This window comes from Mesocricetus auratus, unplaced genomic scaffold (genome assembly GCF_017639785.1).
Source record: "Mesocricetus auratus isolate SY011 unplaced genomic scaffold, BCM_Maur_2.0 Super-Scaffold_100020, whole genome shotgun sequence".
In the NCBI taxonomy this organism is placed as follows: Eukaryota; Metazoa; Chordata; class Mammalia; order Rodentia; family Cricetidae; genus Mesocricetus; species Mesocricetus auratus.
Window position 1 is genome coordinate 18,633,346 of NW_024429201.1, and position 23,303 is coordinate 18,656,648.

Sequence of the window (23,303 nt, forward strand, 5' to 3'; positions counted from 1 at the left end):
TTCTCTGGAAGGATCTGATTCATGAGAATCTGAGGTCCCAGGTTTCTTCACAGGCAAGAGGAGGTGTATTTGGAGACGACTGGCGAGGCACCAGGATGCCTGTCTCTTTAAGCCAGGCAGTATGGATTGCAGTCTCCCCTTTTGTCTAGGGTCATTGGGTGTTATTTAATCTGTAGGGAGGTAGCTGAACAATTCCAGGAGCTTTGTGCTGGAACCAGGCCTGGGGTGGGAGGTTGTCTGTAAGTCTAACTGCATCTCATCATGAGAGGAGGTGACAGTGGCTCTCAGTTTATGTAAACAATCTTGTCTCTGTTGTTAAACACCCGTTAAGCTACCATCTGGGACCTACTTATACCTTCAAAATTTTTTAAACTTTTAAAACTTTTTTCTACTATCTGGGGCTGACTGGGTGACAAAGGAACTGTCTTTAGCAGCTGTCTTTAATCCTTTTAAAAGGACCTAGTGAAGGTCGTTTAAAGTCTCCTTGGTCAGTGTTAGACAGAAGGGAAAATCTGTCCAAGCCATGTTGCCTGGCAGCAATCCCCTGCCCAACCCAGGGTCTTTTTTTTTTTTTTTTTTTTTTGAGAATGATGGCTTTTATGGATCATTGGCTTAAAAGGAGACATAAATTATAAAAGCGAAAGGAGTGGAACTTTTCTTTTCCTTCAGGCTTAGCCCAGGGGACCTTTACCCTTCCTGGGCTGTTTAGAACAGGCACAGAGCACTGCAGAGGGAATGCTCATCTGGGAGAACTACTTCCCCTTCCTGTGTTCATTCTGCTTAGATGGCCAGGACCCTGGATGAGAGGTGTGGCCTCTCCTGACCTCCACACAGGGACCAGCTCTGACCATGAGCAGGAGTGAAGCCATAAGACAGATGCTCTTGGAGTGGGACAGGTGGAGGCTTTGGGGTGTCTATGGATTTGGGTTCCCAATGGGATGAGACACAGGTCTTAAGCCAGGGGTTCTCACACCAGAGAAACAAAACGGACAGAAATTTATAGAAAGACACATCGAGACTCGCATGCACACATAGAGACACAATAAAGACATCCACACGCTGGTCCACCTGAACACACAGAATGGTCCAGTGACATCTCACATAGATCGCGGATGCTGGATCAGCAGTTGCTATCTATATGGACTCGGAAGGCCCCTTAACCAGACTAACCCCGGGGGGTGACAGACCAGGTGACTTTCTAATTTGTTTCTTTCTGGGGTGGAGGTGTCAGACCCCTCTGAAGAGTTATGCAGAAATTGATCAAAGGGAATCTTGGGGACCTGGAACATCTCAGTTGAGCAACACTACAAGTCCCCTGACCATTGCACTCTTCCCTGCTCCATGGGGTTCTGCGATCCCCTGTGTCTCCAGGTCTGATCTCTGGGATCTTGGTGGAACCTCCAGAAATGCTGTGAGGTGTTCACCACAGAAGACTACTCAGACATGGGTTTACATGAATAGAAGTCTTTATTAACCAGTCGGCACCTACACTAGGCGTTTGGCACCCCAGTGTAGCACCGAACCTTTTTTATGAAGAGCTTTTAAGCACAAAATTTATGTTCTGGGTTGACATACTTCAGTTAACAAGAACAGATAGCCAGACATGGAACTACAGAACCTGAAAAACAAGGTTAGTACAATTTGAGACTTTCCCAGAACTATATGAACTTTGCCTGTTTTTGCTATGGAAGGCGGGGCTGTCTACGTGCTGGGATGGGCATTTCTATTCCTGTTAGTCATTTCTGTTCCTGTAAGTCACTCTTCACCCATCTTCCTGTAAGGAACCCCAGTAAAACTCACTGGTTCACCAAGTTGGACTTTTTTTTTAAAAAAAGAAGCATTTCACTGTCTATCTCTGGCTTGCCTGGAATGTGTTATGTAGAAATCTTAAATTGTTCAAGATGAAATACTGCTTATGGGGCTTATTGTTCCTCTGGGTCCTGACTAACCGTGTTAATGCAATGTGGAGCCTGAACCGGTAGTTTCTATAACTGCAATTTGAGTTTTAGTTCCTCAAAAACTTTCTTGATTTCTCATTAAAGGGCTTCCATGGGATTCTTTGCCAAAACAAAAGAATCCGATGGGGAGATAGCCACTCCCAGGATTGACCTAGCTGAAGGAGAGATCTGACCTCCACCACATACCTCCACTGTCTGGCATGTGCACCTCACCACCAGCACATACACAATAAAGAAAATGCAATAAAACTTTTTCAATAAGAAAGAAGAGCGCAGGGGTGGGGTGGGAGAGGACGCTGCTCGGATAATAGAGTTAGTGGAGACTACTGGACGCTGCTCGGATAATAGAAAGTCAGTGGAGACTGCTGGCTCTTGATTATTGCGATATGATTGTAAAGTAGCCCATGCAGCCTGCTCATGTGTATGAGTACTTGTCCAGTTTCTAGTGCTGTTTGGATAGTTTGTGGAACCTTTAAGAGGCAGAGCCTCACTGGAGGAAGTGAGTACTTCCTGGTTTCTAGCCTGGTCCAGCTTCTTACTTGCTTTCTCTGCTTCTTTACTGAGGATGCACTAGGACCAGGAGCCTCCCTCCTTTTACCACACCTTCCTTGTTGTTGGAATTTATGCCTTCAAAGTGTAAGCCACAATGGACCTTTTTTTTTTTCCCTCTAAAGTTGTTTCTATCGGGGTATCTTATTCTAGCAAAGGAGTAATGGAGCTTGTGTTGGCAAACATGAAGTAACTAAGCAAAGCTGCCAAGTCATGGCAAGTTCCTTCTGTAAAGCGAGCCACAGGACCAGCCCTGGTGTCGGGGGTGGGATGGGGAGGGTGGGGGGGTGTTATATACCAGTGATAAGGAGCTTTTCGTTTGTTTTTATTAGGTGTTGTTAAGTGTGATCATTTCCACATGATTGTCAGATGCACCTTTGAATGAAAAGGTGTACTTTACCTTAAAGGGCTGTAATTTAGTAAGGTTTGGTGGCACACACACATAATCCCAACACTCAGGAGACTGAAGCAGGATGATGTTAACTTTGGGTCAAATTTGGGCTTATAACAGGACTCTGTGCCCCAAACAAAATAAAAACAAATGGAACAAAATAAAACCTTCAGTCTGCTGCAGTTTTTGTAGAAATATGGCTAGTAGAAAAAATTCTAAATTAGAAGAAACAGATGAAGGTAGAGTATGTAAAATGTGTTATAAAGAGCGTCTGTTCAACTCTACCCAAAGGTATTAATTGAATACTCTTGTGGGATAATTGAAATGCTGAGAATGCAGTCAAGGATCTGTAGTTTGGTTGTATGTGGTTAGTAAGGTGTTCCTAAGTTTGTGCCTTTGGTTTAAGTAATGATTCATTTTTCAGAAGTTCTGTAAATGGATGAACTTTATATGTGATCTGGATGTTGGGAGAATAGATGAGAGAGGCTGTTGTAGACCACTTTGGTCATTTGCTCCAAATTGTGTTAAATGATGACCTGAAGATCAATGTCATCCGTAAGGAAGGACACAATGAGAACAAAAAGCTCTCAAGTCTAGTAAACCAGATGGCAATGTTCAGGTGAATCATTAGAAATGAGAACCTTATAAATGGAGTTACTTCTGAAATGTCAAAATATGATAATTTATGCCAATGGTTATACAGTGTATTCCACCAACTCCTCAGATAGTCAAAGCACCACAGTCAGTTTCTCATTTATTATAGCCTTACTGAATTAAAAGAATCCTTCTGATGACACAAAAGCAGAATCCACAGTCTCTTTAAAGCAGTTAAGATGGGTTGGCATGGTGGAAAACACCTATTATCCTAGCATTCAAGAAGTGGACAGTTATTGTAGGCTCACTGCATGGTCAGTTCCCATCTCAAATGGACATATAAAGAAACAATAAAACTTCCACATAGGCAGTTTTTTTGTTTTTGTTCCAGCCATGCCTGCTGCATATTTACAGTCCTAAGAAGCTTCTTTTCTTACTAAATGAAATAAAACAACAAAGAATGTGATGTGATAAAGGTCTTGGGCCTGAAACGAGGACCTAAGGGCTTTTATAGTGATCTGGATAAATGGTCTGAAGGTAGTGAGGAAACTTTAATGGTGTGACTAGACCATGGTACATAATGTATTGCCATATCTAAACCTGCTATTTAGAAGCAAAGGGCAATTAATTTGTATGTATGAAAATGCACTTACAGATTTTAGAGTGAAAATGCCCACACTTGAACATTAATGTGTACACTAGTATTATTCATAAAATCTAAAACAGTATAATTAAATCAGATGTTTGGATAAATATAGTTGGATAAATAAGATGACACACATATACAGAAATGTAATATTTAATAAGGGAAATTTAATATGGAAATTTAAGGAGACAGTGTAAATTAGGGACCCATCACTCTCTGCTTCCTGACTGAAGGCACAATTTGACCAGTTACCTCAAGCTTCTGCCATATGATTTCATGCCATAACCACTGTGCCCTGGAACTGTAGTGTAGAGATTTTAGTCTGTGCCCCTCCCTCTGCACGGGGATCTCCAGGGAATGACCAGGGAGCTTCTCAGTGGGAGTGACTCACACTCACTCTTTTCTCACCTAAATTTCACTATAATTCCCACTGGGGACCTTGCATCGCTTCATTCCACCAACACTTACAATGACCTATAGCCTTTGGAGATAGAATAGTTAGCAGACACTCAGTCCCTGCCTGAAGAGCATATGTAGAAGAGTTTAAAAGTCAGGCCAGTCAGGCCGGTTCAGGCATCTCTGATATATAACCTCGAAGGAATCTTTTTCTCTAGATGAATCTTTTTCTTTTCTTTCTTTCTTTCTTTTTTTTTTTTTTTTTTGGTTTTTGATACAGGGTTTCTCTGTATTGTTTTGGAGCCTGTCCTGGAACACACTCGGTAGATCAGGCTGGTCTCGAACTCACAGAGAACTGCCTGCCTCTCCTCCCGAGATCTGTGATTAAAGGCATGCGCCACCAAAGCCTGGCTTAGATGATTCTTTTTAAATTTTTTTACTTATTATTTGATAGTCTTAACTATATGTTAATCTTTCCAAAAACTTATTGACTGCATATATTCTGTGACTTTGTATGTTAAATTCTTTTGGCTATTTTCTTTAAAGCTTTTAAATCTTATTTTAATTTATTCTTTGAGATTTTATATATGTATATAATATATCTTGATCATACACTCCCCTTAGGCCCACTCACATACCCCATACAGGTCCCTTTCCCATCTTCATGTCCCCTTCCTTTTTTTTTTCATATTCAATTGAGTTCAACTAGTGCTATCTGTATGGGGCCATCCTCTGCATTATGGGGAATCTACAACTGGCCACACCTCTGGAAAAAAAAGACTGTCCCACAGCAGTCATAAATTGCCAACAAGCTATTCAACTGGGATGGGATCTTAGGAGCCACTCCCCTGTCTGTGCTAGAATGTTGACTGGTTGATCTTATGAGGTCTGGTGCAGTTAACCATAATTGCTATGAGTTCATGAGTTCACTGTCTACATCATATCAGAAAACAACATTTCACAGCTTTCCCCTCATTCTTTAGCTCTTTTTTTTTCTGTCCTCTCAATCCATGATGTTCTATAAGGTGATGGTGGTAAAGATGTCTCATTGAGGGCTGATAATTCAACATCGACTTATTCTGAGAACTTCGACCAGATGGGAGTCTATGCATGACTTGGGCCCACTGCAGAAGGAACTTCTTTGTCCAAGATTGAGAGCAGAACTAACCTATGGGAATAAATATTAATATTCAGACGGCAGCTTGACAACATAGCCATAGAGCAAAACATCAGCAATAGGTTGCTGCTCTGGTTGGCTTTGGAGGTCAGCTTGACACAGCTTAGAATTGTCTGAGATGCGAATCTCAACTGAGGAAATTGAAGGAACAGATTGCCCTGTAGAGATGTCTGTGAGATGTTGTCTTGATTGTTAATTAATGTCAGAGGGCCCAGCCAGCCCACTTTGGGCTGTTTCATCCCTAAGCAGGCAGCCACGAATTATCTAAGAAGGCTGGCTGATTATAAGCTGGTCTGTGAACCTTCTAGCAAGCAGCATCCTACACAGTCTATGCTACACTTCTTTGCCTGTGAAGTGAGTTCCTAGTTGGAGGTAATGATGTGTGGAATAGCCAGAAGACCTGTCTTCATGTTTCTCCTGCCTTGACTTCTCTCAATGATGGACTGTGACCTGGACTTCAATGCTAAAAATAAACCTTTCTTCTCTAAGTTGCTTTTGACTTTTGGTCATAGAATTCATCACAACCTCATTAATGAGACATAATTAGAGCAGATTCCCCCTAGGGTATTCTGCCTGGTGATGTTGAGGCACACCTTCAATTCCAGCACTCAGGAGGCATGGCTCTGCAAGTAAAGGTAACCTGTCTGCAAGTCTGACAACCTGAGTATGACCCATGGGATACACTTGGTAGGAAGAGAGACCTGACTCATACAAGTTGTCCTCTGACATCCACACAGTTGCCATGCATGAGTGTTTGCACACACACACACACACACACACACACACACACACACACACACACTTTCAAAATGTAATAAAAAAGAATGCATTAAGTTACCTGGCATTTGGGAGACTGAGGAGGATTACGAGTTCGAGGCTATATAGCCAGGGTAAGCTCAGTGGTACCAGTCCTCTGTTAAAGAGCTGGTTTGTGCTTTCTTGTTTTTTATTCCTGTTTTAGAAGAAATTAAAAATTAAGCTATCAAAGGGGAAAGGACACCAATGTACATTTAAGATACTCTTAAAGGATATTTGTTTATTATTCTTTTTAGGAGGGGTTCGAGACATTTTTTTCCTCTATGTAGCCCTGACTGTCCTGGAACTCATTCTATAGTCCAGAGGTCTGGCTGCCTCTGCTCCCAAGTGCTGGGACTAAAGGCGTGCACTACCACAATTGGCTGTCACAGAGAATATTTAAAGTCTCTTGCTTACTGTTACAAACTAGTGATGAAAAGTTTCAATTTGATTCAACTAGGAAGCACTGCTCCATTGTGTGCATGAATTGGAATTGTTTGAGATTGAATTGAAAGTTTCAGTTAACCAGATAACCATTAGGAGGGGCTGGTTAGCTGAGAAAAACAAGACCTAAAAGTGACAAAATTCGTAGGATTTACTTGGGTTACTCTTAGTAACCACAACTTACAAAATTAATGTACTAGATACCACATTGAGATAAAGTTGAACAAAATTTGCCTAGGTTTCTTGATTCATGGAGAAATCACATATCATGTTTGAAATTTTTGGCAAACCTCTGTTTTCAGAGTTACTGGGGCTTGATGGGCAGGTGTTTGGAGAGGAGTTAATTTATATGTGGGTTGGGAACTACTTACCCATTGTCCAGTGGGTTCAGATGGAGCCACACATCCTCAGTTCCAAGCAAGTATCTTGTGGGTCTACTGGAGCCTCTTGTGAAGGACCACAACTGCCACCCCAGATGGCCACTGGGAGTTGAACTAGAAGTCATCAAGACTTCTGACAGGTCTTTTCTCTTGGGAAGTCAGTTCTCGGTTTGTAAGCAGACTTTCATTCCTGTTACAGATAGATACAAATTCTGATGTGTGAGATCCCCATTGTAGGAAGCCACCTGAGGAAGAAGCAGGACCCTGACCATACTGAAGGTACAGGACCCCACATAACCATTAGCCAGAGCCAGTGAGTGACATTCATCAGAACCCTAAAAACATGTGTGCACTGACGCAGCGATTTTGAGGAAATTCATCCTGAGGAAATGTAAAAGCTTGGGGAAAAGACTTTGTTTTGTTTGCATATTGGAATGTTTGTGTATGAAGAGAAAATGGTAGTAGCCTAAATGCTCTGTTGTAGGGGAGTAATTAGCCATTAAGGGGTGTTATAGAAATAAACAACAACAAAACAAACAAAAACAAAAGCACTGCATGGAAAAGGGATTGTCGTGCAAAGCTGAGTTCAGTCCCTGGATCCCACTGCGGAAGGAGGTTGGAGAAAAGAAACCCCCAGCTTCCACAGGAACACTGAGGCATGGCGTGCCCACACTCACAAATCACAAATATGCACACCAAGTGTTCAGGGAAAATTGAGGTTCCCTTTTTGGTTCTTAGTCTTGTGAATTAAAACACAATCAGAAGGAAGCCCATGGATCATTTTATGAGAGTTTCAGAGGAAAACAATGGGGCAGGCAAGCTATCAATCATGGCAGCTGCCAGAAGACGAGAAATGGAGACGAGGAAAGAAAGTTACATCCAAGAACTCAGACAGATTCAGCAATGGAGCTCAACAAGCTGCTGCACGGATTAGGAGTGGAGGTCTTCAGAGACCTCCCCAAAAGCAAAGTCTAAAGCGTCGGGAGCCTGTGCTTAAGCTTTTGGTCATAATCCAAACAATGAAATAGAAAAAAGGATAAGTTACAGCTTTAAAGAATTTTATTTATTACTTATTTTTATGCATATGGGTGTTTTGTCTGCATGTATATTTGTGCAACCAGGTGTAAGCCTGGTGCCCATGGAGTCTAGAAGAGGGTGATAGATCCCCCTGAAACTGGAGTTACAGACTATTGTGAGCTGCCACAGGGATTCTGGGAATGGGACCCAGATCCTTTGGAAGAACATCCAGTGCTTGTAACCACTGAGCCCCCAAAGCTACAGCTTTTGAGTTAGAACTGAGAAAATTGGGCAGGCTTAACAGTAAGACATGGTGGAAGCTCTGTCAATAACAACATTACCCTTTGAGGAGATAATTATCCCTCCATCTTTTTAGCATATCTTCAGGTGAATCAGATTTCCTGTGCAACAGTCTCTTGATTTGGGTGATTGACAAGCCTGTTGGACTAGCTCTTAAAGAAGGAGACAGTAATATGAAATGCTTCAATCTTTAGAGCAGATCAGAATGTCAGTAAGGGCAGGCAAGTGCAAAAGGAAGAACTCAGATAAGGGAGTAAAAAATACAGTTTGCTCAAGCACTGGTTGCAATGCTATCTCTAGTAGCTGGCTAAACAATGTGTAAGTAGTAGTGGGAAAATAGAAACAGTTTCTCTTGAAGGGAACACAGAGTCTTGTGTCTCTGTCTACTATTGCTCACCTTTCTAGTTCCTGTGATGCCCATGGCCATGCTGGCTGAATTAGCTGGGGGGGGGGGTAAGGGGGGTTGGGAGGTAGGAGGTAGGGAGTACTCAATTTCTTTTTTTTTAATTTTATTTTCCAGTTTAAATTTAGATAAGAAACAAGGTTGCTTCACAAGTCAGTTCCAGGTCCCTCTCCCATTCCCTCCCTCCCTCCCGAGCCCTCCCCCCCCATTATCCCCTCATTTCCCCAGGGAGGGTGAGGCCCTCCATGGGGGTGTCCATAGTCTGTCATTTCATATAGGGCAGGGCCTAGACCCTTCCCCAAGAGTTCAGGGTGAGAGTGCACCTCACATTGTTCTATGGGAGTCCAAAGTCCGTGTGTATACTTGGGATGGGTACTGATCTGCTGCCCAAGGCTCAATAGATTCCCTAGGCCTCCTCACTGACACCCACATTCAGGGGGTGGGAGTACTCAATTTCTAACACCCATCCTAGCCACTGAAACAGCTAAGGGCTTGGTTAACCCAAGCTTGATAGCCAAAATAGAGAACTTGGGCTCAATCCCTAAAACCTACTCCAGTACATTGCAGATGCATATTTGCTAATTGGACAATGTAATTTTTTTTTTCGAGACAGGGTTTCTCTGTATTGTTTTAGAGGCTGTCCTGGAGTTCGCTCTGTAGACCAGGCTGGCCTTGAACTCAAAGAGATCCGCCTGCCTCTGCCTCTCGAGTGCTGGAATTAAAGGCGTGTGCCACCAACGCCTGGCTGACAATGTAATTTTTAACCAAGAGAAAAATAGTTCATCAAATAAATTCTGTATCACTCACAACAATGACTATGTTTCTGAGTCAGAAGAATAGGGAATGGGATGGAGGAGGAGGGTCCAGAGATTAACATGAAAGGTAGCAAGAATGGAAGACCGAAGCCCCTCACCACCTGGGCTTCATTCAACCAAGAGAGCATGCTGATGAGGAGCTAGCTTTGTAAGAACCCTGGAAAAGGCAGATGCTATGTAGTGACATGTCATGCAGAGCTTTACCCGTCCTCTCCTGGGTCCAGGTCATGGTACAGCCTGGCATCATCTTAGCTGATCAGAATCTCTCCTTTAATAAAGTATCTCTTTGCATGGAACTGTCCATGTGCTCCATTGTAAAGAGGTATAAGAACGTGGGGACCCCAGTGGCTGCCTGCCAGACTCAGATCCTTGCTTGCAACAGTGGGGCATCTGGAATTTGTAAGCAAGGGGCCAGTGAAACTACCAAACTAGATCACTGGTGGGTAGAAAGAAAGGGTTATTTGGGAAATCAAACTGCCAGGTGTTCTCCCAGAGGACAGAGAACAGCAGCATGGGAAAAACCTTGCCAATTTTAAGGGGACAGGTTGTAATGAGAGGAAAGGCGTGGGCCAGAATAGCCTGGGAGTTGTGCTGGCTGTTTGGGTGATCAGGAACTAGATGCCCTTGACTCAGGTAGTTGACTGTTGTGGCCAGGTGGATAAGGGAAATAGTGATTTTTCTGGTAAACAGAAACCTGTCTTTTGAGATTCCTGAGGAATGCTGAGTTTGGACTTCTGTTTACTCAATAACCTTCTGTTTACCTGGCCAAAGTCCTGTCTGGGTTAGGACATTGTTACTTGCATTAACTACTGTTTTGCTGTCTGCTTTGAACCTAACAGAGTTTAGATGCACAGCACTAAACATGACAAGTGTGTTTACAACACACAACAATTTTAAAGAACTGAGTAATTTTATCTCTTGTCTTCACCAGGCTATGGAATTTTGTGTATGTTTTCCTCTAATGTGCATGGTAAATATATGCCCATGTCACAATGATTTCATAATTAACATTTGGGACAGGTCTTGGTGATGCAAACCTGTACAGCATTCGGTAGCCTGAAGTGGTCTGGGTTGGGTGTTCCAAGAGGCTCTTGGCCTCTTAAAACAACTGAGAATAAGGGCTGTCAGATTTTTAAAAGAAGCAAAATAACTGTCCTGAGCAAAGTGATATTATAGATTTAAAGAGGGATACATTGTCAGATTGACAAGTGGCCAAGTGAGTGAGAGTATTGCAGGCCCTCATTATTGTTTGGAGGCTTCCATTCCTAGGGTTGAAGGAAAGGAGGAGTTTGCTTACTGTTGTGAGAATGGGTCTCTATTTTGGCAGACAGGCTTAAACTAACCAAGCCTTTAGTCCCTGAGCATGCCCTTTCCCATAATTCACCTGACTTTCTTTTTATGCATATTAATTATACATAATTTCTATTAACATTTGCTTGAGGACATAGTTTTACTTTCCTGCACATGTGCCCCAAATCAGTTCAGGCGAGATCTACCTGTTTATTCTTCCTTCCTAATACATTGGTATACACTTGACTAGAGATTGTCTAAACTTGATGGTTGCCAGGATGAGAGGTGAGAATAGCCCAGTGCAGGCTGGAGTCTGAAGGAGGGACGTGTGTGTAGTACATACAGGTTATTACAAGAGAAAGATGCGCATAGCCCAAACCCAATAGGGTTCCAGGCTAAATCATCTCTTATGATGCCTGCCTCCCCCACAAGTTCTAGGCTAGCATGGGATCCATAGCATGAGTCTATCTCAGAATAGCAAGCAAAAAAAATGGAAGCCTTTATAAATGGAACTGGTCTATATGGTCTGTTTGTCTTGTTCATTGTTGGTCCTCATGGTCTAGCCCACTTGTTTGACACACAAGCAGACACAGCGATCATTTCTTGAGTAAGCGGGTGAATACTGGTGTTTTAGAATTTTCCAGAAATCTCCCTTTTTTGTCTTGACAATCCAGGTGTTTTTTTCAATATCTTCTGTTTTCCTTAAAAGCTGAGAACATGATCCGTAGTGAAATTTTGTATTACCTTTGGTTGTGTGGGTCAGTGGGCATGAGTGTGTGTATCACCATGTGGAGGGAGTCAGAGGACAGCTTGTGGGCGTCAGCTCTCTCCTTCCACCGTGTGGGTCCAGGGATTGGCTGCAAGTGTCTTTACTCACTGAGTCACCTCATGGGCCCTGGGTTCAGGCTTTTTATAATAAAGACTATCACTGTCACCACCATTTGCTTTCCTTTTCCTTCTAGAAAATGGCTGCTCATGGGAAGGCCTCTGAGGAGCGAATTTCTGTGTTTGACCATGACTTTCTCTCTGAGCTCTCTGCTCTTCTCGGTGTGGATGCTGGTCAGATCATCAAGAGACAAGAAGAAGAAGACCACAAAGAACGAATGAAGATGAAGAAAGGTTTTAACTCACAGATGCGCAGTGAAGCCAAACGATTACAGACCTTTCTGACCTGTGACACATTCAGATCATGGACGCCACAGGAGCTGGCAGCCGCTGGGTTTTACCTTACCGGGGTGAAACTTGGGGTTCAGTGCTTCTGCTGTAGCCTAATCCTCTTCGGTACCAGCCTCAGGAATCTTCCCATAGAAAGCCACAAGAGATTGCGTCCTGAATGTGAGTTCCTGTTGGGCAAAGACGTTGGTAACATTGGCAAGTATGAGGTAAGGGTGAAGAGTCCAGAGAAGCTGAGAGGTGGCAAAGCAAGGTACCAAGAGGAGGAGGCCAGACTGGAGTCCTTTGAGAGCTGGCCGTTTTACGCCCATGGGACACCGCCACGTGTGCTCTCAGCAGCTGGCTTTGTCTTCACAGGTAACCGGGTTACATCTTGGGAGGAGCTTGTGTGAAATGTAAAGTTTAGTTTCATGTTTTGATTTGTGATATATGTCAATTATTAACTTGCATTAGCTATATATGTCTATTTCATCAAAATTCAACAACTAGTATAGCATTATTAGCTTGCCTTGTATGTATAAAATAAAAGGTTACTTTTCTTTAAACTCGGACGTTAGAAAATATTGCTGTGGCCTGAGGGTATAGCTTGGTGCTAGACTGCTTAGCTAGTGTGTGCAGGGCCTTGGGATACGACCATGTAAGATGATTACGGGTGGAGGGTGGAGGCCCAGTGCTCAGAAGGAGGTCACTTATGGAGGTGGATTCTGGGTGTAGATTCAGCCAGAGAAGGTTGGTACAGTATGATCATCTCCAAGGTCACACCTGGTGCCATTGCTGGCCAGTCAGAATGCTTCACTGCATCTGCAGGTAAAAAGGACACCGTGCAGTGTTTCTCCTGTGGTGGATGCTTGGGAAACTGGGAAGAAGGAGATGACCCTTGGAAGGAGCATGCCAAGTGGTTCCCCAAGTAAGTGAATACATATCTTATGCTTAAAAAATTCAGTTTTTAAAAAATCAAAATGAAACTAGAGACAAATGAGCCATATTGCTGGAGTATTCCCTTGAATTCCGATCTTTCCCTTATTCAGTATAGGATCACCCAGGATTTTTCAAGCAGAGGTCACAGTGATAAAGTTTGAATTACATGAAGGTACAGGTGCATCTTTATGAGTTCCAGGACAGCCAGGGCTGTTACATAGAGAAGCCCTGTCTCAAAAAACAAAAAGAGAGTTATTTTTCTTTCATTTAAAAATATTTTTGGTGTGTGTGTGTGTGTGTGTGCATGTGTGTATAGTGTAAGTGTATGCACATATGTGGACTGCAGGTTGACTTAGCATGTCTTCCTTTTCATTCTCTGCCTAGTTTGAGACAGGAACACTGAACCTGTATCATAGATTGGCTAGACTAGCTGGCTAGTGAGCGAGCCCCTAGGACCTGCCTGTCTCTGCTGTCCCAGGGTTACTAAAGACATGTGTGACCACCTTGATGTTCACACTGGGAATTCAAAGTCTAGATCCCCATGCTTGTGCTGAGGAGTTTTGCCTACTAAGTCATCTCTCTATTATCCCCAAAACTAAGATAATGTCAAGCAGCACTTGCAGGATTTACTTTAACTACTAAATGAGTTAATCTACACAAGGGTGGAAATGGTATACAAATGAAAGAAAATAAGAATTTTAAAGCTTTACAGGCGCTTTCACACACTGCATAATATGTACCAAATGAAATGCTTACTGGATGCAGTGCATACACCTGCAATCCCAGCAGTAGGAAGAGGGGGCCTGGAGAATCAGGAGTTCAAAGCCACCCTCTGCTAAAAGATGAGAGGACTAGATACCTAGGTTCCCCACATCCCAGTGCCACCAGAGAAAAAAAGTGTTGTTTCTGAGATTCAAGGTTTTTGTTATTGCAATATGGCAGTGGTCTTTAGATCACTGCTTATAAAAAGTATAATTATTTTTAGTGGTCTGTTTAGTATTGGTTTTATTAATTTTTGTTACTAATAATGTTTTATTCCTTTCACTGGCTCTCAAACTTTCATAATGGAATAACTCATAGAAATAAAAGGAGCACTTGTCAGTACCTGGTCAGTAAATGTTTCATCTATCTCCTACCACTATTTTTCATGGAATAACAATAACCAGGTTAATTCAAAGTGAATTCCAGGGACCTCACAATGTCATTAGCTGTTACTATTATAGCACATAAGACTTTAAAAACAAGCGGAACTACAGCATCATTATGTCCCTAGAGAAAGATACTGCCTAGTGTCAAATATCTCAATCACATTCAAATGCTCATGTCCCTTCATCTCTTAATCTTTTTTACACATTTTGGTGTGAGGCTTGGGGGTTGCTGATCATATGCCATGATGTATGTGTGGAGGTCAGAAGATGGATCTGCCGGTGTGGGCCCCAAGTATCAAACTGAGGTCATCCGTCAGTCTTCTTAGGAAGCACATTGCCCTCTTAGCTGTCTTGCCAGTCCAGAGTCAGAGATTTAATTTTTCCTCATATTTTAAAAAAGTTACTTAATCTGGCCTGTATAATGTACTACACTTTATGGTTGGCTGAATGTTTTTGTTTATTTGTTTGTTTTTGGCAGTGAGAAGGGCTTCCATTTTATTTTATAGACGCAGTCCTCTTATATATCCTAGGCTGACCTCAACTTGACCATTTTCTTGTATCCACCTCTGACATCTAGGATTGTGGGTGTGCACTGAGGGGCCTGGAAGATTTTTTATTTTCTTTCCAAACATTTGTAATCTACTACTGTGTACAGTAGATGCTTGATCACCCACAAACCAAGTAGGCAAGTATTTGTAAGGCACCTTGCACACAGACAGCCGTATCTCACAGAAATTAAGGCTGACGTTTCAAGGCTAATGTTTAAATGGAAACATAAATATGCACAATTCATGTAGGGTGAGCAGCCTTTCAGAAATGCTTCAACTATATAGCTACCTGCTAGGAAATATACAGAAAAAGCTCCGAGACAATAGAAATCAAAGAGACTTATATTGTTTCATTGTATATTGGGCTTGGGTTTGCTGAGCAGTGAGGTGGCAAGAAAATTCCACATTTTACTTTCTTCACTTAAATTATTTGGAAACGATGTCTGAAAGAAAGTAAGAGAAGAGATTAGGAGGAGGAGAGGATGAAGAGGAAAGAAAAAAGCAGGTGAAGGCAGGGCAGAAGGAGGGAGAACAGTCCCCTGGAAGCCAGCGATGCGGTTGCAGGGATGATGGGCCATGATTGATTAGCAGATCATAGGATGCCACTATGGCTCCTTGGGAGTTGGCAGTGTACAGTGCCTGCTTGTCCTCAGAGCCTGCTGTTTAGTGTTGCTGGCTACACTCTGGACAACTGCCAGGCATGTCAGTCACAAGTAATCATGTGATCAGTCCTAGCTAGAGCTGCACATCTGCCTCCAGTCTGCCCCTTCTCTGACACAGAGCAGCAGGAACATGACCCACACAGGAAGAGGAGACAATCCAGAGACTGGCCCCATGGCTTGGATGAGTGAGACCTGCTTACACAAGAAGTTCCAGATAGAGATGGACTGGAGCAGGCTTGCCCATGCAGGCTGCCTGCCTTCAGTCCTGAAATGAGTGAGGCACTGATCCTCTTAGAACCTTGAATGTAAGATGCAGATAATAATGCATAGCTTGTGGGTCTTGAGAAACCTACCATGCAGGACACATAGTGACTGATGGATCTCCCATTTGTTTGTCAGCATGAGCACAGCACATCAGAACTCAGTCTCCAAATTTCGTGTTTTATTCATCCTTAGTTTCTTAGACTTAAATTTTAAACACTGGCTTGGTCACTTCTTTTATGAAATATTGGCAAAACATCTGAATATTTTCTTACACATTTTAAAATGTGAGTAATAAATGTAAACTGATTTTAGTATAGTTTTAGGTTTTGATAAACGGACTTGCTATATATCTCAGACTGGCATCAAACTCACAATCGGCCTTTCTCTGACTCCCAAGTTCTGGGATTGCGGTTTGTATCATCAAGCCTGGCAATTGCAATAGTTTTGAAAATACCATTTGATAAAATAATGTTGCGGTGGGAATGATGGTGCTTGCCTGTAATCCCAGACCTTGAGAGCTGGAGGTAAGAGGATCAGGAACTCAAGGTTTTTTATCTTTGCTATCCGGATAGCCTAAGGCGAGCCTATGATGAGATCCTATCTCAAAAGAAAATAAAAGTACTGAAATATTTCGAAAGCAAATCGACATATTATAATATTTTTAAAGGATCAATAACCTCAATTCACTGTAGTTCACCCCAGGTCCTTCTTGCTACATGGGTTACATTCAGGCATAGAGCAATACATGGAAAGCTATGAAAAATGGAGCCAGGACTCCTGGCTGCCACGGACGTCGAATGGAAGCCCTTGAGACTTCTTGAGTCAGTGATAGAGTTCATCTTCTCATTTGATTAGGAGGGCACAGGGTATTTCATCACCCCCATTGACAAAAGAACTCTCAGTCCACTCCTTACCACACCATCAGAAAGAAACGTCAGTGTCAGGAATATTGTTTAACTTCAAAGTAACTTTGTTTTTATGGGAAAGGAATGCCTTTCAGGAGAATGTTCAATATGTTATAAAAAATGAAAATTAATAATACCTGTTACTTCAAAAAGATCTTTTTGTTTAGTAGGTGAAATGTTACACCAAATTTTCCTATTTTCTCTTTACTGTCACTGACTGATCTGACCACAGGAACTAGGCTTACCCACTCAGAAAGGCAAAGTTTTCCCCACCTTGTTTACTGTGTACCAGTCTCTTGGATAGCTTGTCTTGCACATTTTGTTTAAGAAGATGACAGCAGCAGAGTGCTGTGGTGTGTGCTCACGGCCAAAGCAGAAGATTGTTTCAGGCCAGAGATTATCATTAGCTGGACAACAAAGAAACACCTCATTATAAAATAAAAGTAAAAGTAATCTGAGTGTTCAATTTTAAGTAGCCACATGTGTTGTCACTAATGTAAATAAAAAACAATGGTGACTCTCTTGAGTAAGGTTTGGGGTGACTTTTTAAATACAATATATTTTGATTATGTTCCCCCCTCCAGTCCCTCTCAGATCTTACACACACACACACACACACCCCAAAGCAAATAAAAAACTAGTAAGACAAAAAAGCAAAGACAAAAGCAAAAACAAAACAAAACCCCCAAATGAAACAGATGTCCATAAAAATATAATGGAGTTCATTTTTGTGCTAGCCAACAATTCCTGGGCCTGGGGCCTGTCCCGGAGTGTGGTTGTTGTACCCAGTGACATTCTTTTGGAGGAAACTGAGTTTCTCCTTATCATCAGATATCAATTGCACACAGCTTCTTGGTTAAGGGTTGGACCCTGTGTCTGCTTCCCCTTTCAGTCCTGGTCCCCATCTGGTTTGTACCCGGGCAGGACTTGTGCCTACTATTGAGGCAAATTTTTTGACAGTTTTACTGATGTACAAAGTCCAGTAGTTCAATAGTTTTTATCAAATGCTCATTGTGATTTAGAACATCTCTATTTATTGGGATACATTTTAATTATAGGTGTGAATTTCTTCGAAGTAAGAAATCCTCAGAGGAAATTGCCCAGTATATTAAAAGCTACGAGGGATTTGTCCATGTAACGGTAATTCACAACAGCAAACTCTATCCAATAGTGAATGTCCATTGAGGATTTTTATTTTTACATGGACTCATTCTCCTGCCTCTCATCTGCACAGTGGAGGCACAACAATCTTGCTAACCTGGAACAAGGTAGACGTGGTTTTCAGGCTGGCTTTGGAGGCGTCTGCTGCCTTCTTCCCTCTGAGCCGACTTCCTTCTTCCTCCATCCTCCTTCTTCTGACTGTGCCCACTGCCCTGGCATCCTTCTGCTGCCTCCCTCTGGATGCCCAACTCAGTCTTCTGCCCTAGGACCTGGAGAGACCAGGGTTTCCTAAAGTGGTGGGAAACCTAGTCTCAACAGAAGCCAAGGGAGAGTGTAATGGCTGTTGCCTCAGAAGCAGAGTCTGCAGAGCGCGGGCTGAAATCTGGGTGCAGTTTTCTCAGAGGGAGAGTTGCTCAGTTGGGAAGGTCCTTCTGAGGTCGGGTCTCAGTTCCCCACGAGTCAAAATGCATCTTTGTGTGTGACTGCAGTTCTCTTGCTGAGCTGCGCGTCTGGTAAGAGCGACCCCTAGAAAGTTCCCGTTTGCCACATGTAAACATTCACAGAAGTTTGCTACTGCGTAAAAATCCCCCAAATCAATAGAAATCAACGTGGAGGAGTGCTTTGCCATCAATTCTGCTGCTCTAATGAGACCTCACTTTGGGGTGGGGGGAGTCCTTCAACTGCAGGTCACACATAGGAGTATATTTTATAAATGAATCAGTAACCTGGATTTCTTCCCCTCAGGGAGAACATTTTGTGAATTCCTGGGTCAGAAGAGAATTACCTATGGTGTCAGGTAAAACCTCAGGCACGTTCCAAAGGCTCTGGTCATTCCTTCCTTCCTTCCTTCCTTCCTTCCTTCCTTCCTTCCTTCCTTCCTTCCTTCCCTCCCCCCCTCCCTCCCTCCCTCCCTCCCTCCTTCCTTCCCTCCCTCCCTCCCTCCCTCCTTCCTTTCTTCCTTCCCTCCCTCCCTTCCTTCCTTCCTTCCTTCCTTCCTTCCCTCCCTCCCTCCTTCCTTCCTTCCTTCCCTCCCTCCCTCCTTCCTTCCTTCCCTCCCTCCCTCCTTCCTTCCTTCCTTCCCTCCCTCCCTCCTTCCTTCCTTCCTTCCCTCCCTCCCTCCTTCCTTCCTTCCTTCCTTCCCTCCTTCCTTCCCTCCCTCCCTCCTTCCTTCCTTCCTTCCCTCCCTCCCTCCTTCCTTCCTTCCTTCCCTCCCTCCCTCCTTCCTTCCTTCCTTCTTTCCCTCCTTCCTTCCCTCCCTCCCTCCTTCCTTCCTTCCTTCTTTCCCTCCTTCCTCCCTTCCTTCCTTCCCTCCCTCCCTGCCTCCCTCCCTCCTTCCTTCCCTCCCTCCCTCCTTCCTTCCTTCCTTCCTTCCCTCCCTCCCTCCCTCCTTCCCTCCCTCCTTCCTTTCTTCCTTCCCTCCCTCCCTCCCTCCCTCCCTCCTTCCTTCCTTCCTTCCCTCCCTCCCTCCTTCCTTCCTTCCCTCCTTCCTTCCCTCCCTCCCTCCTTCCTTCCTTCCTTCTTTCCCTCCTTCCTTCCTTCCCTCCCTCCCTGCCTCCCCCCTTCCTTCCTTCCTTCCCTCCCTCCCTCCTTCCTTCCTTCCTTCCTTCTTTCCCTCCTTCCTCCCTTCCTTCCTTCCCTCCCTCCCTGCCTCCCTCCCTCCTTCCTTCCTTTCTTCCTTCCCTCCCTCCCTCCCTCCTTCCTTCCCTCCCTCCCTCCCTCCTTCCCTCCCTCCTTCCTTTCTTCCTTCCCTCCCTCCCTCCTTCCTTCCTTCCTTCTTTCCCTCCTTCCTTCCTTCCTTCCCTTTTTCTTTTCTTCTTTTTTTGTGCACTCTCTCATTTTTAGCCTGTTCATCTTTCCCCTTAAAATTTTTTTCATGTGATTTCTGCTTTTATGGGATGACTCAGTTAAATTTTTTTTGTGCTGATAGTGTGTGAGGGGGAATGCTAACCACGTGGGCATGTAGAATAACTGATTTATTTATTTTCATGTTAGAGGGGTTTTAGGTGTGTTTGTATGTACGTGGGCACCCTGGAGTGTGGGTGTGGAGGATTTCTTTGGGGATTTGGTTCTCTCCTTCTGTCAATACAAAAAACACAAGTCTCACCTTATAGGGGTGTCTTCAGCTATCATAGTCAGCAACAAAACTGACTGAGGTGTTGTGGAATATTAGTTTAAGATGTGCTACATTCATTTATGCTGTGGAATATTTGCTTAATGATGCAAAGATGTGTTGCATCTTTTATGTTACATTTGTTTAACACTCTGTAAAGCTGTAGTACTTTGCCTGCCTAAAACACCTGATAGGTCTAATGAATGTCCAATAGCCAGGCAGGAGAGGGATAGGTGGGGCTGGTATGCAGAGAGGATAAACAGGAGGAGAAATCTGGGCTTGAGAGGAGAGAGAGGGGTGAGAAAAAAGAGAAGAGAAGAAGGACACTAGGGGCCAGCCACTGAGCTACCCGGCCAACCACTGGCTAAGAAGGAAAGAATACAGAGTAGAGAAAGGTAAAACGCCCAGAGGCAAAATGTAGTTGAGAGAAAGGGAATCATTTAAGTTAGAAAAGCTGGCTAGAAACAACCCAAACTAAGTCCAGGCATTCATAAGTAAGAATAAGTCTCTGTGTATTTACTTGAGAGATGGGTGGTGGGCCCTCAAAAAGTAAAAGCAAACAAACAAAAAGAACAACACAACTACAGTGAGGTCAGAAATGAAATTCAGGTCAGCACAACGTAACTGGCTTCGACCCAGCATCAGTTAAGCCCCAGACCCATGGGATGGCAAAAGTTTTTTCCCTGAGTGAGGCTCAGAGGAGTGGGAGAGCCTTATGGTCTAGTGTGAACATTTACAGTGTGTGTAAGTATAGGTGTTTACGAATGATGGAGCAGTGTGTGTAAGAACTAGCTTTCTCCTCCCTGATGCTTACAGCCGGAGACTACTGTCCTACACAGACAGCCTATGAAGACTACTTAACCCCACCCCTGAGATGTATATCATAAACTCACTTAACCCCTCCCCTGTGATGTATATAATAAACTCACTTAACCCCTGCCCTTGATGTATATAATAAACTCACTTAACCCCTCCCCTGAGATGTATATAATAAACTTACTTAATCCCTCCCCTGTTGTTGCTGGGTTTCTTTCCAGCCTGGTCCTACAGCCAATTAACCCCAAATAAGTACATGGACGCTATATTAATTATAAAACTGTTGACTGATGGTGAGGGCTTCTTACTGGCTATCTCTGTTTTAATTATTAACTCATAACTACAAATTTATGTATTTCTACATGGCATTATTTTACCAGAGAACACCTGGCACGTCCTATCTTCCCGATGTCTACATGGCATCTCCTGTTGGCCTCTCTCTGCCTTCCTCTCACCAGCCTTCTCCTGGTCTGGTAGCCCCGCCTATCCTTCCTGTCTTTACTGGCCAATCATATTCATCAACCAATAAGAGAAACATATATACAGGAGAACATCCCCCATTTTACCCTGTGATGTATGTAATGAACTCACTTAGCCCCTCCCCTGTGATATATATAATGAATTCACTTAGCCCCTCCCCTGTGATGTATATAATAAACTCACTTAGCCCCTCCCCTGTGATGTATATAATAAACTCACAGAGGTTCCGGGTTGTTACATAGTTGGTGCTTGCTCCATCAGATTAAGTACAGCCTGCCCAATCCTAGCTTTTCTGTACACATGTCTTTCATTTCTTTTCACTGTTATTTCTTCATCCCTTGTCACTGCAGTCAGGGTCAGGTCCAAAGGTGCACAGGGCGCAGTGCCTGGCAATACTGGAATAGTCTATTTTCACACAGCACCTTTGTGTCATTGCAAACAACCAAGTTAAGGGCTGGATTCTTGCAGAAAGGATTAATGTGTGTATTGAGTATTTTAAAAGCTAATACAGGCACATTTCTGGATGCTCATGGCCAGCCTGGTCTACATATCAAGTTCCAGGCTGGCCAAAGCTACATAAAAAGACCCTGTTTTCACAAACCACAAACAAACCAAAACAAACTAACAAGGGCTGGGGGTAACAAAGGCCTTTCGAGAACAAAGACCTGAGTTCTACCCCTAGAATCCATGTGTAAAAGGGGCTAACTGTGGCAGTATGGGCTTGTGACCTCAGCCCTGGGGAGACAGACATGTCAACCTCTGGGCATCCACAGCCAGACAGCCTGCTTCGTAAGTTCAAGGCAAATAACAGTGAAGGTTGTCCTCTGGCCTCCACTTGTACGTGCCCACAATGCACATGTACCTACACACATACATGTACCTGCACACACACGAACCATACACATACACACATGTGGGCTGGGAGTGAAGGAGGACCTTAGGGCAGGATGTACTTCTTGAAGTGGGCATTGAAAAATGGTCAGAGAAAGGAAGCCATAGAGAACCTGAAGCCAGCCTGCTCCTCCCAGAGAACACACAGTGTGGCACCAGGGAGCTATTCTCTATTACTCTATGGTTTAATAGAAGTAAAAAGTGAAATAAAATAAAGGCCTCTAGACTATAAAAGTATTTTGTTAGTCGAATTGATTGCTTCTCATAATCTTTTGTGCTTTTCTAACTACCTTCAATTTGTTTGACGTAAGCACAGAACATTAGACCATCCACCCATACACACAGCTAACTTGAACTTTGTGATCAAAGCCTGCTGGTCTCACCTGCATCTTTTTTTCTCTCTTCCACCAACTCCCAAGCTTACTGCAATGACAGCGTCTTCGCTAATGAAGAACTAAGGCTGGACACTTTTAAGGACTGGCCCCAAGAATCACCTGTGGCTGTTGAGGCTATGGTCAGAGCGGGCCTGTTCTACACAGGTGAGTCAGGATTTATGTTCACCACATGTGCTGGGCCAGACTGCATTTATCTCCACCCAGCAGTCTCCACTCTCCATCATTCCTCACAGATCCCTTTGCTGCCCCATAAGACCTTCAGTTTCCTGTGCTCCCTTGGTGCTCAGCCTCCAAACTTGAAACCTGAGGTCTGGGCTGACAGTGAGTGCAGTAGTCTGTTTGGGAAAATTATCATGTCTTTTTGTCTCTATACCTTTCTTTCTCTTGTGTCTTGCTTCCAATGCCCCAGAAGTTTCCAGAAACTGGCACAAGACAATTGTGCTCATGTTTCTTTTTGTTACGTGTGTTTGTGAGTGTGGTGTGTGTGTGTACAGGTAGGCAGAGGATAGCAGAAGGACTTGAATATCCTGCTCTATTACCTTCTGCCTTATTCTCTTGAGGCAGGGTCTCACTGAACAGAGTCAGGCGGTAGCTGGCCAGATCCAGTGATCTTCCTGTTCAATCACTGCGGAATGGGTGTGTGATTGGCCTCATTTAGTTTTTCATGTAGATGCCAA

General features: G+C 43.5%; 1 protein-coding gene across 1 annotated transcript in view; it reads left to right on the top strand.

Moving 5' to 3' along the window:
• The first annotated feature begins 2,430 nt into the window (after positions 1-2,430).
• Positions 2,431-23,303, top strand: part of LOC101825446 (baculoviral IAP repeat-containing protein 1a) — a 44,395-nt gene continuing 23,522 nt past the window's right edge. Inside the window, exons 1-6 of the mRNA XM_040728850.1 lie at positions 2,431-2,594; positions 12,118-12,685; positions 13,136-13,235; positions 17,832-17,913; positions 18,679-18,730; positions 22,651-22,770. Coding sequence (XP_040584784.1) covers positions 12,121-12,685; positions 13,136-13,235; positions 17,832-17,913; positions 18,679-18,730; positions 22,651-22,770 — 919 coding nt within the window. The 5' untranslated portion in view covers positions 2,431-2,594; positions 12,118-12,120. The remainder of the gene's footprint in view (positions 2,595-12,117; positions 12,686-13,135; positions 13,236-17,831; positions 17,914-18,678; positions 18,731-22,650; positions 22,771-23,303) is intronic.